The sequence below is a fragment of the Chionomys nivalis genome, chromosome 6 (genome assembly GCF_950005125.1).
Source record: "Chionomys nivalis chromosome 6, mChiNiv1.1, whole genome shotgun sequence".
Classification (NCBI taxonomy): domain Eukaryota; kingdom Metazoa; phylum Chordata; class Mammalia; order Rodentia; family Cricetidae; genus Chionomys; species Chionomys nivalis.
In genome coordinates, this window is record NC_080091.1 from 101,367,486 (window position 1) to 101,380,563 (window position 13,078).

The 13,078-nt window shown below is 52.1% G+C and overlaps 1 protein-coding gene across 1 annotated transcript; it reads left to right on the forward strand.

The window, feature by feature from the left end:
* The first annotated feature begins 3,850 nt into the window (after positions 1-3,850).
* On the forward strand, positions 3,851-9,021 carry Barhl2 (BarH like homeobox 2). Its single transcript, XM_057772518.1, has 3 exons — positions 3,851-4,896; positions 6,478-6,703; positions 8,417-9,021. The coding sequence occupies exons 1-3, from the start codon at positions 4,287-4,289 to the stop codon at positions 8,727-8,729; spliced, it is 1,149 nt and encodes a 382-aa protein (XP_057628501.1). The 5' UTR covers positions 3,851-4,286; the 3' UTR covers positions 8,730-9,021.
* The last annotated feature ends 4,057 nt before the right edge of the window (positions 9,022-13,078 follow it).

Sequence of the window (13,078 nt, forward strand, 5' to 3'; positions counted from 1 at the left end):
CTCGGTTTGGAGTTATTGGCGCCGCCTAGTGGAGAGAGGCGCCTTTGCACCTCATTCCTGTCAATCGGCCCTGTCATAGAGACTCTTCCAGGAGAGAACAGTATTTTCAAGTCTATCATAATTTGGTGGTGAATTTTATCAAAATTAAAATCCATTTTAAAAATCTGATGCTCCAATTTAATTGAATATCAAAGTTAGACGGTGAAAGTGGGTGGTGGGAAATGTATCGCACACTGTTTTGTGTTTGGATTATTCTTTGAGGTGGGGAAAAAGAAATTCATTGTTGATTGGCATTGGTGTGCCCTGGACAACTTGGAAGGAGATAGATTCTCTGGTGTGCACAGTTAGCAAGTCAACTGCTTTCTGAGCAACAAATTTAAAAATCTCCCCAAATTCAAGAATTTTCTTAATATATAAAAAATAATATATAATATATAAAAAATGAAGATTTTGAAGTGGAATGTCGTTTTAAAATGTTAGTTTAGGAATGCTTTTCTTAAATTTTAAACCCAGCGAGGGAATTCAGGGTTAAAACTCAGCGAATGTATACACACTTTCTTGACAATGACCTGAAGCTGCTCCATCTGTAACTGAATTTATATTTCTTTAATTTTATTTTTGTTTACTTACATATTTTGAGACAGGTCTCTCTACAGAGCCCTATTCTGAAACTCACTATGTGGACCAGGTTGGTCTAGAACTCAGAGATCTGTCTGCTTCTGTCTCCAGAGTGCAGGGATTAAAGGCGTGCACCAGTACACCCCGCTGAATTTTTTTTCTTAAAGATGAAAATTGAGCTATTTTTGCCAGAAAAAAATTTTGGGTGTACTTTATATATACTCTCTCAAGAAAATAACAGCATAAAAGAAACTATCTGAAGAGGGGAACCACTGAGGACAGTTAAATCAGGTCCTCGCTCTGAGGGATTGCTTCCCTGAGCTTGTGACCTGGCTTTGATTTTTGAGGGCATTTCTAACATTTTCTAGGACCTAAAATCAGGGGCTTATATTTTCTTCACCATGATTTTTTTTCCGAGGACTTAGCTTATAAACTATATAGTCCAAGAAACCTGATATTGACATTTTCTTTTAAGATATGATTGGAAACATTCACAAGACGGAGCCTATTGAATTTGCTTTGGAGATTCGTGGAACACGCCCTCCCATGCTCCCCCGCCCCCAGGTCTTCCTCCATTCCTCTCTCTCTACAGATTCCATTTCCCCTGTAGGATTCCCCCCCACCCCGCGCCAACGTCGCAAATTATTCCAAGAAAAACGCCCTGCCGACTTGCCCCACACAAGCTGCGCCAACAGCCTTTGAGCTCTTGAGTCATTGTAGACGTTGGAACAAAACAAAAACAGGCTTAAATGAATTATTTATCAAGGTCGAGAATAATTGATTTGTGCAGGGCCGTCAGTGCCGGATTTTAAGTGTCTTCTCCCCTTCCCCACTCCCCTCGAGCTGACTGCCAATTGGGGGCCCCAGGAGAAGGCAGACTTCCTTGGGGGATGCTGTTGGGTGATGTCCCAGAATGGGAACCCTAATCGATACCTGACCCGGGAAGGAAGAGTAGCGTTCCTCTGCATTCTTCTGCAGCCCAGGCGCCTTTCCCGCCCTTTCTGCAGAGAGCCTCAGGGTGCCAAGACTGTTCACCCGGACCCTGGAGCCTGACAGGAGTTGCTTCAGTGAGATAAGTCCCCTAGCTTTGGACCAGAAGGCCAAGGCCTAACCTGAAATCTCCTGGGAGGGTCTGCCGGGCCAGCAACCAGTTCTCCCGCCAAATGTCTCTGTCTAGGCCTTCTGAGGCTTCAAACTAGACTGGCCTGGCGCCACCCACGGGGCCTAGCTAGCCACAGGTCTTTAGAGGGGTTCTGGGGTCCCTCAGGCCCCCAGCGTCTGCCCCCAGCACGTCCTGGCTTCGACTCACCAAGCCGTTTCTCTGATGAAAGTGCTCGCCTTCTGAGAAAGGAGAGACTGACTGCCTAGATGGTACACCTTGGTAGCCTCCGTTCCTTCTCAGAGCCAGAGACGGGAAAATGACACCAGGATGGTACACAGCTCTACATACTCTCTCGAAATAACGCGGGATCCCACTCAGGATTAAAGATCTCGATGTCCCCAGGATGATCACCAACCACCTTCTCCTTTCAGATCTGGGGCTCACACTTCCAAACCGTGGGAAGAAATACCCCCCCACCCCGTCCTCAAGAGGGAAAGGGGGAGGAGGGAGGGAGGAAGGGAGGGAGGGAGGGAGGGAGGGAGGGAGGGAGAGAGAGAGAGAGAGAGAGAGAGAGAGAGAGAGAGAGAGAGAGAGAGAGAGAGAGAACCGCAACTAAATCCTGTCCTTCACTGGCAAAATTTTACACCGAGTCACGGAAACGATGCCAACCACGCGGATCCATAAGGTTCTTAAAAATGGTAATTTGGAGTAAAATGTAACTCAAGGAACTTTGAATCATTCATTAGCACCTTATAATTACTCTGCTAATTAGGTTGACACGGCACTTAATCAGGAGTAATACGCCGTCTTGTCATTGGCGCTTCCCATTACTCTGACATTCAACAAGAGACAGGTTAGAGACGTCCTGAAGAAAAGAAGGCAAGATACCCTCCGAGGAGGCGGCGTCATAGTAGCGCTCCGGGTCCCAAATAAATCCACAGCGACTGCTTCCTTTCCAAATAGGCGGCCTGCCACAGTGGGCATGGAAGCCCTGGAGGGAGGCCCGGTGGCGTGGGGTGCCCGGTACCCTGTGCACCCCTGTTCCCGCAGCCCCACGCAGCCCGACACCGCAGGGAACCGAGGCTGCCGTCGCCACCAGAGAACGCCTCGGGCAGGGTTTTCCCGGCTCGGGAGAAAGTGGTCGGTCAGGCATTTCTTCCAGGACAGGCTCTAATGGCAGACAAAGCGGGATTTGAGTTTAAGACTGGATCCTCCCCGATAGGCGGTCAAGGAGGGAGGTCTGGTTCTCTTGGTCTCCAGGACCAGCTACCCGGCTGGGCCGAGCTGGAGCGCTCCCGGCTCCTGGAGCGAGACTCGCGCTCAGAGGCAGCGGGCCCGCGCGGAGCTCCCACACTTTCCCGTGGGCTCTCCAGGCACTCCCTTCCCCTGTCCCTTGTGTTTACGGACTACTCAAGCGTGCTTGGGAACCTCGAGAGCGCGAACGCGCAGCAGGTCACGGGGAACCGCGGGATCCTTTTGGCCCTGGTGGTCTCTCAACTCAACCCTCCATTCCCGCCTTCACACGGGCGCTTCTAACGAATCGTTACCACGTCCCCGCTCCCCGCCCCTGGGTACCCTTTCTCCTTCGCCCCTCTTTCTTTCCCCCCATCTCCCTTCGCCAGTCATTCGTTACAGTGGGTACCACTTGGACCCCCTGGAGTAGGCGTCGGGCTCAGGGCTGCGGGCACACGGAGGTCCCGGTTCTCAAAAGAGCAGCGGGGTTCGAGGCGCGCTGCTGACGGGCTGGCCAGGCGCGCGCCCATTGGCTCCTGGCACGTCGGCGTCGCTTGCTCGTGCCGGAGCGGCCAATGGGGCGCAGGGCCCGGGCGGCGGGGGCGCGGGCGGGGAGCGGCGGGGGCCGTGACGTCACGGGAGGGGGTCGGCGCCGCCCGCGAGCCGGCGGATGACAAGCCAACGCGCGGGGCAGCGGCGGGAGTCGCCGGGCGCCGCCTGTCCGAGGTCTCCTGCGCCCTCGCCAGCTCCTTCGATCTTTCTCCTCCTCCCGGGGCGCCTGCGGCCGAGGCCGCTCCGCAACTTTCCAAGAAAGTTCAGAAACTCGGCTCCGGAGCGGCCGGGTCGCTCGCGGTGGTCACCTCGGGGATCGCTAGGGCTTTGCGTTCGCTGCACCTGCCTTGGCCGCCGCCGCCGCCGCCCGGGACAAGGCAGTAGGCAGACCCAGGCGGCGGCGGTGGCGGCGGCGGCGGCGGAGTCGCTCCGGCCGCCAGCACCTTAGCCTGGGTACCGCTCGCCGCCGCCGCCCACGTGCGCAGTGGTCCAGCAGAGCGCATCTTCCTGCTTGGGGCATTTTTTTGCTTTCTGTCTCTCATCTTTCTTTCCTTTTACTTTTTGCTTATGGGAAAAAGTTGAGTCGAAAGTGTCCAACAATTGCCACGTTCCCGTTATCCTCCTTTCCCGCCCCACTTTTTTTTTTAAAGCAGTGCCAACGGATTTTTTGTTGTTGTTGTTGTTGTTGTTGTTAAGAGTCTGTTTTGTTTTATGATCAATAGTTTCCCTTCTTGGTCCCGGCGGTTGCTGATCCGCGGAGTGGCGTGGACCTCATGTAGAAATGACAGCAATGGAAGGGGCCAGCGGGTCGAGTTTTGGAATAGACACGATTTTGTCCGGTGCCGGTTCCGGCAGCCCCGGCATGATGAACGGAGATTTCCGCCCTCTCGGTGAAGCTAGGACCACGGATTTTAGGAGCCAGGCCACCCCGTCACCCTGTTCGGAGATTGATACCGTGGGAACGGCGCCCTCTTCTCCGATCTCGGTCACCTTGGAGCCCCCGGAGCCGCATCTTGTGACAGACGGGCCCCAGCATCACCATCACCTCCACCATGGCCAACAGCCGCCGCCAGCCGCGGGCCCCGCGCAAAGTTTGCAGCCTTCGCCCCAACAGCAACCGCCTCCGCCGCCACCGTCGGCAGCCCAACAGCTGGGCTCAGCCGCCTCGGCCCCCAGGACTTCCACCTCTTCATTTCTAATTAAGGACATCTTGGGGGACAGCAAACCTCTGGCGGCTTGTGCGCCCTACAGCACCAGCGTCTCTCCTCATCACACGCCGAAGCAGGAGAGCAACGCGGCGCACGAGAGCTTCAGGCCAAAGCTGGAGCAGGAGGACAGCAAAACGAAGCTGGACAAGAGGGAGGACTCCCAGAGCGATATCAAATGCCACGGTGAGTTGCGCCGGGGCTGCCCGGGTGATCGAGGCGCTTGAGCAACATCCAAAGGAGTGGGAGCTGGAGAGGGCCTAGGCGTGCGATTCAGCAAACGCACCCCAAACTCAGTGGCTCATATTTCTCCCCCACGACCTTCACGGATAGTAGCTCCGTTCTTTGTTTTACTTAATTGTAAATGAGGAGGCTGGCCACTGGGGGAGATGGGATACAAGATGCTTTTCTTTGAAAACGGGGACCGACTTGAGATTGTTTTTGTGTTTTAGCTGAGACCTTGCGAATGGGATTGGGAGGGGTGGAGAGAAGCTTCTAGCTCCTGGGGTTGTCCCTCTGTAATCATAACTCGACATTTATTCTTGAATGCAAATGCCCCCTCCCCAAATATTTTCCAAATAACCACAGGGATTGTCTGATTTAATGTTGGACAAATTTCCAACGTTATTACGGGAGCAATTTAATTTTTACCAGCTAGTTATTAATACAGGGAAAAAAAACATAGTCCATTAAAAAAAAACCCTTTTCGTCAATACCCCTAACAAAATGTCTGCGGCCTAATCGACACTGGCCCTTTACAATAACGAAATATTTATGAAAATTAAATTTTATGGACTTGAATTTGTTCTTGTAAAATTAAGACGGCATGGAAATTTTCCTTTAACACTATTTTCTTCTTGGGCAATTTCATAAGTAACTGTTCTGGTCTTTGCATTGTAAGAGTTTTAACACACCAAGGAGGTTTTTTTTCTCCCTTTACTGATAAGTTGTTGCTATTATTATTAATGCTTGATTCTCTGGTCAAGATTGCTGTCTGGAAGGTAGGATATGGGTTTTTCGTTTTACTGTTTATAGCATTAGCATAATAGTGCCCCAAACAGATGTACAGTCTGGTCTGGCGATTTTCGTGCACCAACCTCCCCAGTGGGTCAATTAGAGAGATTATTGTTCTTCCTGCCGGGAAGATCAAGGAGTGCTCCACAAACCGGTACAAACAGAGAGGGATTGACATATCGATTTCCCAGCATTTCAGCAAAAAACCAAAGTTGACAAATAGAACCCGGAAATTTCTGTGCTGTCACCTGGACGGATGGACTCAAGTGTTTTTTTTTTTGTTTGTTTGTTTTGTTTTGTTTTGTTTTTGAGCTCAGCTCAGTGTCTGGGTGACATATTGTCTCTGAAGCTTGAAAAATATCTGGTACAGAGGAAGCTGAAGGTAGCTTGAGTAGAACCTTTTCCAAATGCATCTGAAAAAGGAGAAACAAAGGCTTCTAACTTCCAGTGAGCAGGGAAAAAAATTAAAAGTAATACGATGTTTGGGTGTCATAAAAACAAAGTAGAAAGGCTTTTGGGAGTACCAAACAAAGAATTTCCCTTTGAAAACAATAAATAAATAAAGAGAGGCCACATTGTCTCCTCTCAAATCAAAGAAAAAGAGTTAGCAGGGGATCAGACACCACTAGAACTCTCACAGGCCTCTACACTAAGGCCCAGTGAGGGGTGTGTGTGTGCCAGGTGGACAGTCCTCTCCTCTCGCCTGCCCGGTTCAGGCTGACTAACAGAGTTGCATCACTGTTTCTACCCTAGGAACAAAGGAAGAAGGAGACCGGGAGATTACAAGTAGCCGAGAGAGTCCCCCTGTGAGAGCCAAGAAACCTCGAAAAGCCAGGACAGCTTTCTCGGACCACCAGCTCAATCAGCTGGAGCGGAGCTTCGAGAGGCAGAAGTACCTGAGTGTCCAGGACCGCATGGACTTGGCAGCGGCACTCAACCTCACTGATACTCAAGTCAAGACTTGGTACCAGAACCGCAGGTGAGGACAGTTGTCCACCCTCCTGCCCTCTGGAGACCAGGGACGAGAATCACAGGGGCTACTGAGGGTGCTTTTAGGCAGGGCTTAGCCACACCTCCAAATGAGAGAGACCTAAATGTCCTAAAAAGTGGTTCTTTCCCTTGTGAAACTTGAGCTACCAGAATTTCCCCCTTGTTGTCCTCAGATCAACCAAGCCGCACCTTCTCAAATTGAAACATCTGTGCAGCTGACAGGATGAGCCTGTGTACCCAGGGTACACTTAGACCTGCCACAGGCTGGCTCCAAATGTCTGCAGCGGGCAACACGACCTAGCTAATGGAAGTCCCCACAGAGTTGTCCCACCAGCCTTGGCTTAAATGTGAGGCCATTGGGAAAGCCAAGGTCCAAACCTTGGTTGACACAGCCTGCAAGATTAGGGACGCCCATCTGGGTTAGTGTTGGACTGGAGGCCACAGACTGGAGAATCAGGCAGCTGGTTGAGCATCCAGTCTGGAGGGGGGGGGGAAGGGGCGGGATGTGTGTCCCCTCCCAGCACAGGCTGCTTCTTCTGCAGTCCTGTAAGGGAGAGGGTGGGGGAAAGGAGCCAGATCTTATCCCATACCACGGATTCTCTAAAAAAGATGCCAAGAAAGTGACTGGCCTCATCGTGGTGGCTAAGGACAAACTTGGGCAATAGGAGTTCAGGCTGCGTCCTGTTTCAACACCTGGCACTCAGCTTCCTCATCTCCATTTTCTGCCCCCTCTGTCGTTTGTGTTCTAATCGTTCATAAGTGGGGTTGGAAATGCCCAATCCGTTGTCATCTTACCATAATTTTCTGTCTCATTACATACGGTTTCAGCCACCCTAATTCTGTCGGAAAACATTAGTGTCATTTGTGGCCAATTTAAAACCGGCGACATGTTTATTAATTTGGCAGGAGCTGCTGGGTATGGGTGCCCCACCAGGCTTCCCTTCCTTCCTTGAGTAGATGTCCTCTCTTCCTAGCTTGGTGCACTGGGGGAGGGAGGAGACCCAAAAAATGGATAACGGGCTTTAAGTACTATTTTCTCTTTGGGGAGGAAACGTCTTGAGATCCATTTCCTCCCACCTAAGAATGGTCAGGGGTACCGTTCCCTTGGGAGAGAGCTCGCTCTCACACGAATTCCATTTTTAAACCTAGTCGCCCTTCTGCGCTAAGCTTGTGAAGCCTGGTAGGGCTGAAGGAAGTGTTGTCTCCACAGCCTTGGAGGGGACAAACCCCCGAGGCTCAGGCGCCCTTTGTTTCTGGTTTTGGTTTCCTCGGGTGCAATGGGATGGGGGATGGGCCGAGAGCCAGCATTTTAGGTCGCCGGTCAGAGCACGTCGTAGGAGAATGGGGGTGGGGGGAGGCAAAGGAAGACAGCTGGTGGAAAGATGGGGTCTCATTTGGCCTCCGGGAAAGTTGCAGGACCTAATTTAACCGTGGGGCGGACAGTATAGCAGAGGGCCAGGGAAGGAAGCTCGTAGGATTCCATTGGCGAGTGTCTCCAGGTAGAAGTAGCGGTTTGAAGAACTGATTTTGGTTTGAGGCCATCCTGAGAGTGAGTGGGGGAGGCTGAGGCAGGAGTGTGCACCTTGAGCTCCCCAGCCTTCCAGGAGCAGGGAGGGCAGGAGACGGCGGGGAGCGGCGGGCTCGGTGCCGGACTGTCCTCCGCAGCCGCCGCCCGCCCGCTCCCTCACTCGCTTTCTTTCAGAACCAAGTGGAAGCGACAGACCGCAGTGGGCCTGGAGCTGCTGGCCGAGGCCGGGAACTACTCCGCTCTGCAGAGGATGTTCCCGTCGCCTTATTTCTACCACCCAAGCCTGCTGGGCAGCATGGACAGCACCACGGCGGCGGCGGCGGCCGCGGCCATGTACAGCAGCATGTACCGGACTCCTCCGGCACCCCACCCGCAGCTGCAGCGGCCGCTGGTGCCCCGCGTCCTCATCCACGGCCTGGGGCCTGGGGGACAGCCGGCCCTCAACCCTTTGTCCAACCCCATCCCAGGCACCCCGCATCCCCGGTGAGGAAGGAGGGACCGTGCCGAAGCCCTCCAGTTCCCATTCCGCCCCGGACAGCTGCCCCGCCTCTCCCCGCACCAGGCCAACAGGAATAGAAGCTGAGGAGTCAAAGGGGAGCTCAACGGTGGGCTGGGGTCCCCAAGGACCAGCCAGCTCTCGGCTCTCCATCTGCCCCCTCAGAGGCAGGGATGCAAAGCTCCTAACAGTGTGACTGGCCCCACTGAAAGCCTACCAGTAAGTGAAAAACATCCACAAAAGCAAACCCTCGACTTCTTTTTTTAACAGAATGACTTTAGGGACCCGCGGAAGGGAGGGAGGGGGGAGGGCTAAGAAGGGACGAGAGAAGGGCATGGAGAAGGGCTCTCTAGCAGGGAGAATTGTTGCTGGACACAGCCTGAAGTTCACCCCCGGCAGAAGGTGATTTCCCGGACATCAAGTCTGCTCAGAGCAGAGGAGGGGGATGGAGAACTTTGCACTGATTTCTCTTGAGATTTTTTTTTCTTTTGGAAAAAGTGGCATGCTACATAATATGAAAAAATGTACATTTGAAAGACTGAGTGATAAGTGATATATCATATTTATTATATGTTGTCCAAAACAGAGTCACTTATATACGTCAGTAAAAAACATGATTTTTCTTTTCATGTCTTTTTGATTCAGTAAAATAAATGCTTAGACAAAAGTATAGATTTTTCTGTGATTGAAAATTACAAAAATAAAGTTTATCTTTTTTTAACAAGCGATGAAATCCCAGGGAGCTGATTTTACTTAAAATAGCACGCACCGATGATGAAACGCGCGACTTGGGCGCAGAAAAGCATCCCTCCACAAAATCTGTCGACTTTGGGCTGTCTTGTTGACAGACCCTCCTTTTCGGGTGCCTGCCTTTTCTGAGCTGCAGAGACTACGTGTAGTACCTGTCTTTTTATGCGGATGGTTTAAAGAATGAATACTTGTTTGTGGACTGTTAGTGCTAGCAAAATAGGCAACCGACTTTCCCTGCTGTTCCCGCCTGAACGGGAAGGCTTTGCGGTGTGTCTGCCCCTCCCCTTCTAGCGCTCTCTTCCAAGGGTTGTGAGAGTCCCGAGCACTGGCCAGCGAAGCCAGCAGGAGCCGGGCGGCAGGCGGACACCAGGCCGGCCTTGCAGCTGTTCAGCCGCCCGGGGCTGGGCACTCGCACAGCCGGACAGCCTGCGAGCGAGAGGCTGCTGGCCGAGCAATTAGGACGCCCCGGGGGACGCTGAGAGCCCCGCTAGCAAACCCTTGTCGCCGCTTTGATCCTTGCCTTCTTAGTCCCCAACGGCGACCTTCCAGCCCCACAGCCCCTCACCTAGTCGCTCGCCCTAATGAGTTCGCTGTGCTTGTATCTGCGGAGCGGGAATACAGCGTCAAACTCTAGTTGAGACAAGCTTGCCAAGTCTTGTTATCTGCTCTTCTGGAAGGGCTGGCACCCAAAAGGAAAGACCTTGCCCAGCGTGTGGAGGAGGGCCTTTCGGGACTTCTCAGTGTGTGTGTGTGTGTGTGTGTGTGTGTGTGTGTGTGTGTGTGTGTGTGGCAGCACCAGGGCCAGACCTTGACTTTAGACTGCAGGAGGCCAGGGCTGACTCTTTACCAAGCCCAGCAGTAAGGACTGCACCAAGGAAAACTGTAGAGACGAGGGGCAGACTAGACACCGCTACCTAGCTGTTCAGGTTCCTGTTTGGCGTCAGGTCACTTCCTCAGCAGTGGGGAGAACTGGTTCTACCAGCTCCCCCTTTCCTCTAGCCTCGGTTCTGTCCAGGGGCTCTGACAAAGAGACCAGAGACAGCTAGTTCACATTCAGACCACCTGGCTTTGCTTGACGCTTTAAGCTTTGCTTTTTTTTTTTTAATGTTTTAAAAAAAAATGTAGCGATGTGGAATGTAAACTGCAGAGGGGTTGGGAGGAGGAAGGAAGGCGAGAGGTGAGGGCAGGGAGGAAATTGCCCGGGCACCTTGATCAGACGGGCTAATTAGGGAGTGGCTTGCAGATCTCCCTCCAGCTCCTCAATTGAATCAAAATGGTTTAGGTCTTTTTGTGATTCTAACAAGAGTCTGGGCTGGCCCTTCTAATTTTTTGCCCGACAGCTGGGCTTGGCAGGAAAGAGGATATCACTTTGTCCAGTGGAGAGGCCCAGTGCCTGGGCCCTCAGCAGACTCTCCTGTCCCGTCTTAGCTTTGGTTGAATTTTTTAAAAATCAAGCTTCAGTAGTTTAGGAGGGTTTGCCTAGGCCTACAAATTCTAAGGCATGAGGATGCTGAATAGTGTCTGTTCACGCTGGACCTGGGTTTGGTGAGTTCGGGGGCCCAAGAAGGGAACCTAGGAAAGCGCAGGTTTCACGGGTGGAAAGAATCCACATAAAAGATTATCCAAGACGGGGAGGGGAACGTATGCACAAACCTATACACCCAGGCAAGGTTTTGGCACCCATTGGCACCTGCTGGTTGCCAGGTCAGTCTGAACTTGGACTCTGTGGGTGGTCAGGGCAGGGCAGCCCTTTCTACTCCGTCAGTAATGGCTTTGCATACATCAAAACCCCTGCAAGTCCACCTTTCTTCAGAACCATGCTTTCTTCCCTGCATTTGCTTTGGTTTCGGCTCCTTGCAGTTCTGTGATCATTAGATTGGGGTGCTGCAAGAGGAATGGACCCTGGGGAGAAAGCTGGGTCCCTGAGTTCTTTCCTCTCCTTCAGTATTGCTGCAGAGGAGACCTGTCCCCACACTACTGCTTAAAAGTCAAGTGTAAAAACTGGTTAATTCCTTTACAAGGGGTCTCCCCCCCCCCCCGGTGTGGGGTAGGGTGATGGCTGATGGGTGAGAAGCAAGGAGAAAGCTAATGTGTCTTCTTTACAGGTAACTTAGCCAGAGAAGTGGCTGCCACTGGCTGCACCCCCCATGTTTCCCCACTTGCCCTCCCGGCTGTCCGAAGGGCGAACCACATCTGGTCTCTGGACTGATTCAGGGAAGTCTAGACAAACAGAAACTCCTGGTCACATTCTTTGCTTCCCATAGGCACACAGGAAAATGAACTTGTATCAGAGGGCTGCTCAAAGCTCCGCAGAGGTTTGCTGGCCTTGAGAGCAGCTGGAGCAAACATAGTACAGATCTACAGATCAGAGATCTACTTGTTGGAGAAGTGAAAGTTTCTGGCCAGCAGCCAGTTCTCGCAGCCCAACTAAGCCATTTTCAATAAATTGCAAAGTAACACTTGCTGCTTGGCTCCAGCCCCAGCAAATAGATTTACCTCCCTGTATCAATTTATTTTTTTCTCCCCCCTCAAAGAAAGCCCACACAGAGGCAAATTAGCCAATTTCCTGTGTTGCTGCAAAAACAGTTTTCCCTTAAACAAAGTCCCCCGTCCTCCCACCCACAATCTGCCTCCTGCCTAGGCAGCCCTTCAGGAGCCTTTGCTCAACTCCTACCCCTTGAACAAGGCAGCGTGGGAGTAGTTTGTTTTGTTATATTTTTAACTTTCTAAAAATATTGGGAAAAGCCCTTCCCAGGGCTAAGGAAACTTTAGTGCTTGCTAAACCTCGAGGTTACCACAAGTACACTGGAAGGGCTCTGCATGGTTTTTGAAAAAGTCAGGCAGGGCTTGGAGTTAACATGCTTGGAAAACAAGTCCTGACTTCTCTCAGCTCCGAGGTGGCCAGCAGCAGATCAAGAGCTTTTCCTCTGCAGCATGGAATCCTTGTTGAGGGAAAGCAGGCCTGCCCTGTGTCCTGCCTACTGACCACAGAGAGATGTGGGCATGGGCGAGTGGGCCTTCTCTAGGGCTGACCTGGTGGACTGTGGACCAACTTCTTCAGGCATCTCAGTTCTCTGGCTTAGTCTTTGTCCAGTCCTACTTTCTTGAGGGAAATCCAGTCCTCCCTACTACCCGTGTCTTGTCTTGTCTTTTCCTTCCTTCCTTCCTTCCTTCCTTCCTTCCTTCCTTCCTTCCTTCCTTCCTTCCTTCCTTCCTTCCTTCCTTCCTTCCTTTTCTTTTTCTTCTTTTGTGAGTTGGTACCCAGTGCCCAGTACCTGTCCACGTCGCCTCTAAAACAACAGGCTCCCGGCTGGATGAAAGTGTGTGGGCTAGGTGATGGTGAGTGGGTGGGGCAAGGGAGGTGTCGCTAGGTGATGGTGGGTGGGTGGGGCAAGGGAGGTGTCGCTAGCCTTTTGCACAGGAGAATCACTCCCATAATCTTGGGGAGGTGGGAAAGCTCAGAGGAGCCCGTTGCCTCACTTCCTTCTAGCTGAAACGTGAAGGCCTCTGTCATTTTGAGTTTTGCTAGGTCGTCGCCGTTCTGTTTCTTCCTCTTCTTGTCTGTGACTCTTCATGGCGGTCTCCCAGCT

Bases quoted from the DNA above. Each gene is read 5' to 3' on its own strand.
- Barhl2 (XM_057772518.1), top strand. From the start codon at position 4,287: ATGACAGCAATGGAAGGGGCCAGCGGGTCGAGTTTTGGAATAGACACG. The intron at 4,897-6,477 runs GTGAGTTGCGCC...TTTCTACCCTAG, and splicing joins GAGCGATATCAAATGCCACG to GAACAAAGGAAGAAGGAGAC. The intron at 6,704-8,416 runs GTGAGGACAGTT...GCTTTCTTTCAG, and splicing joins ACTTGGTACCAGAACCGCAG to AACCAAGTGGAAGCGACAGA.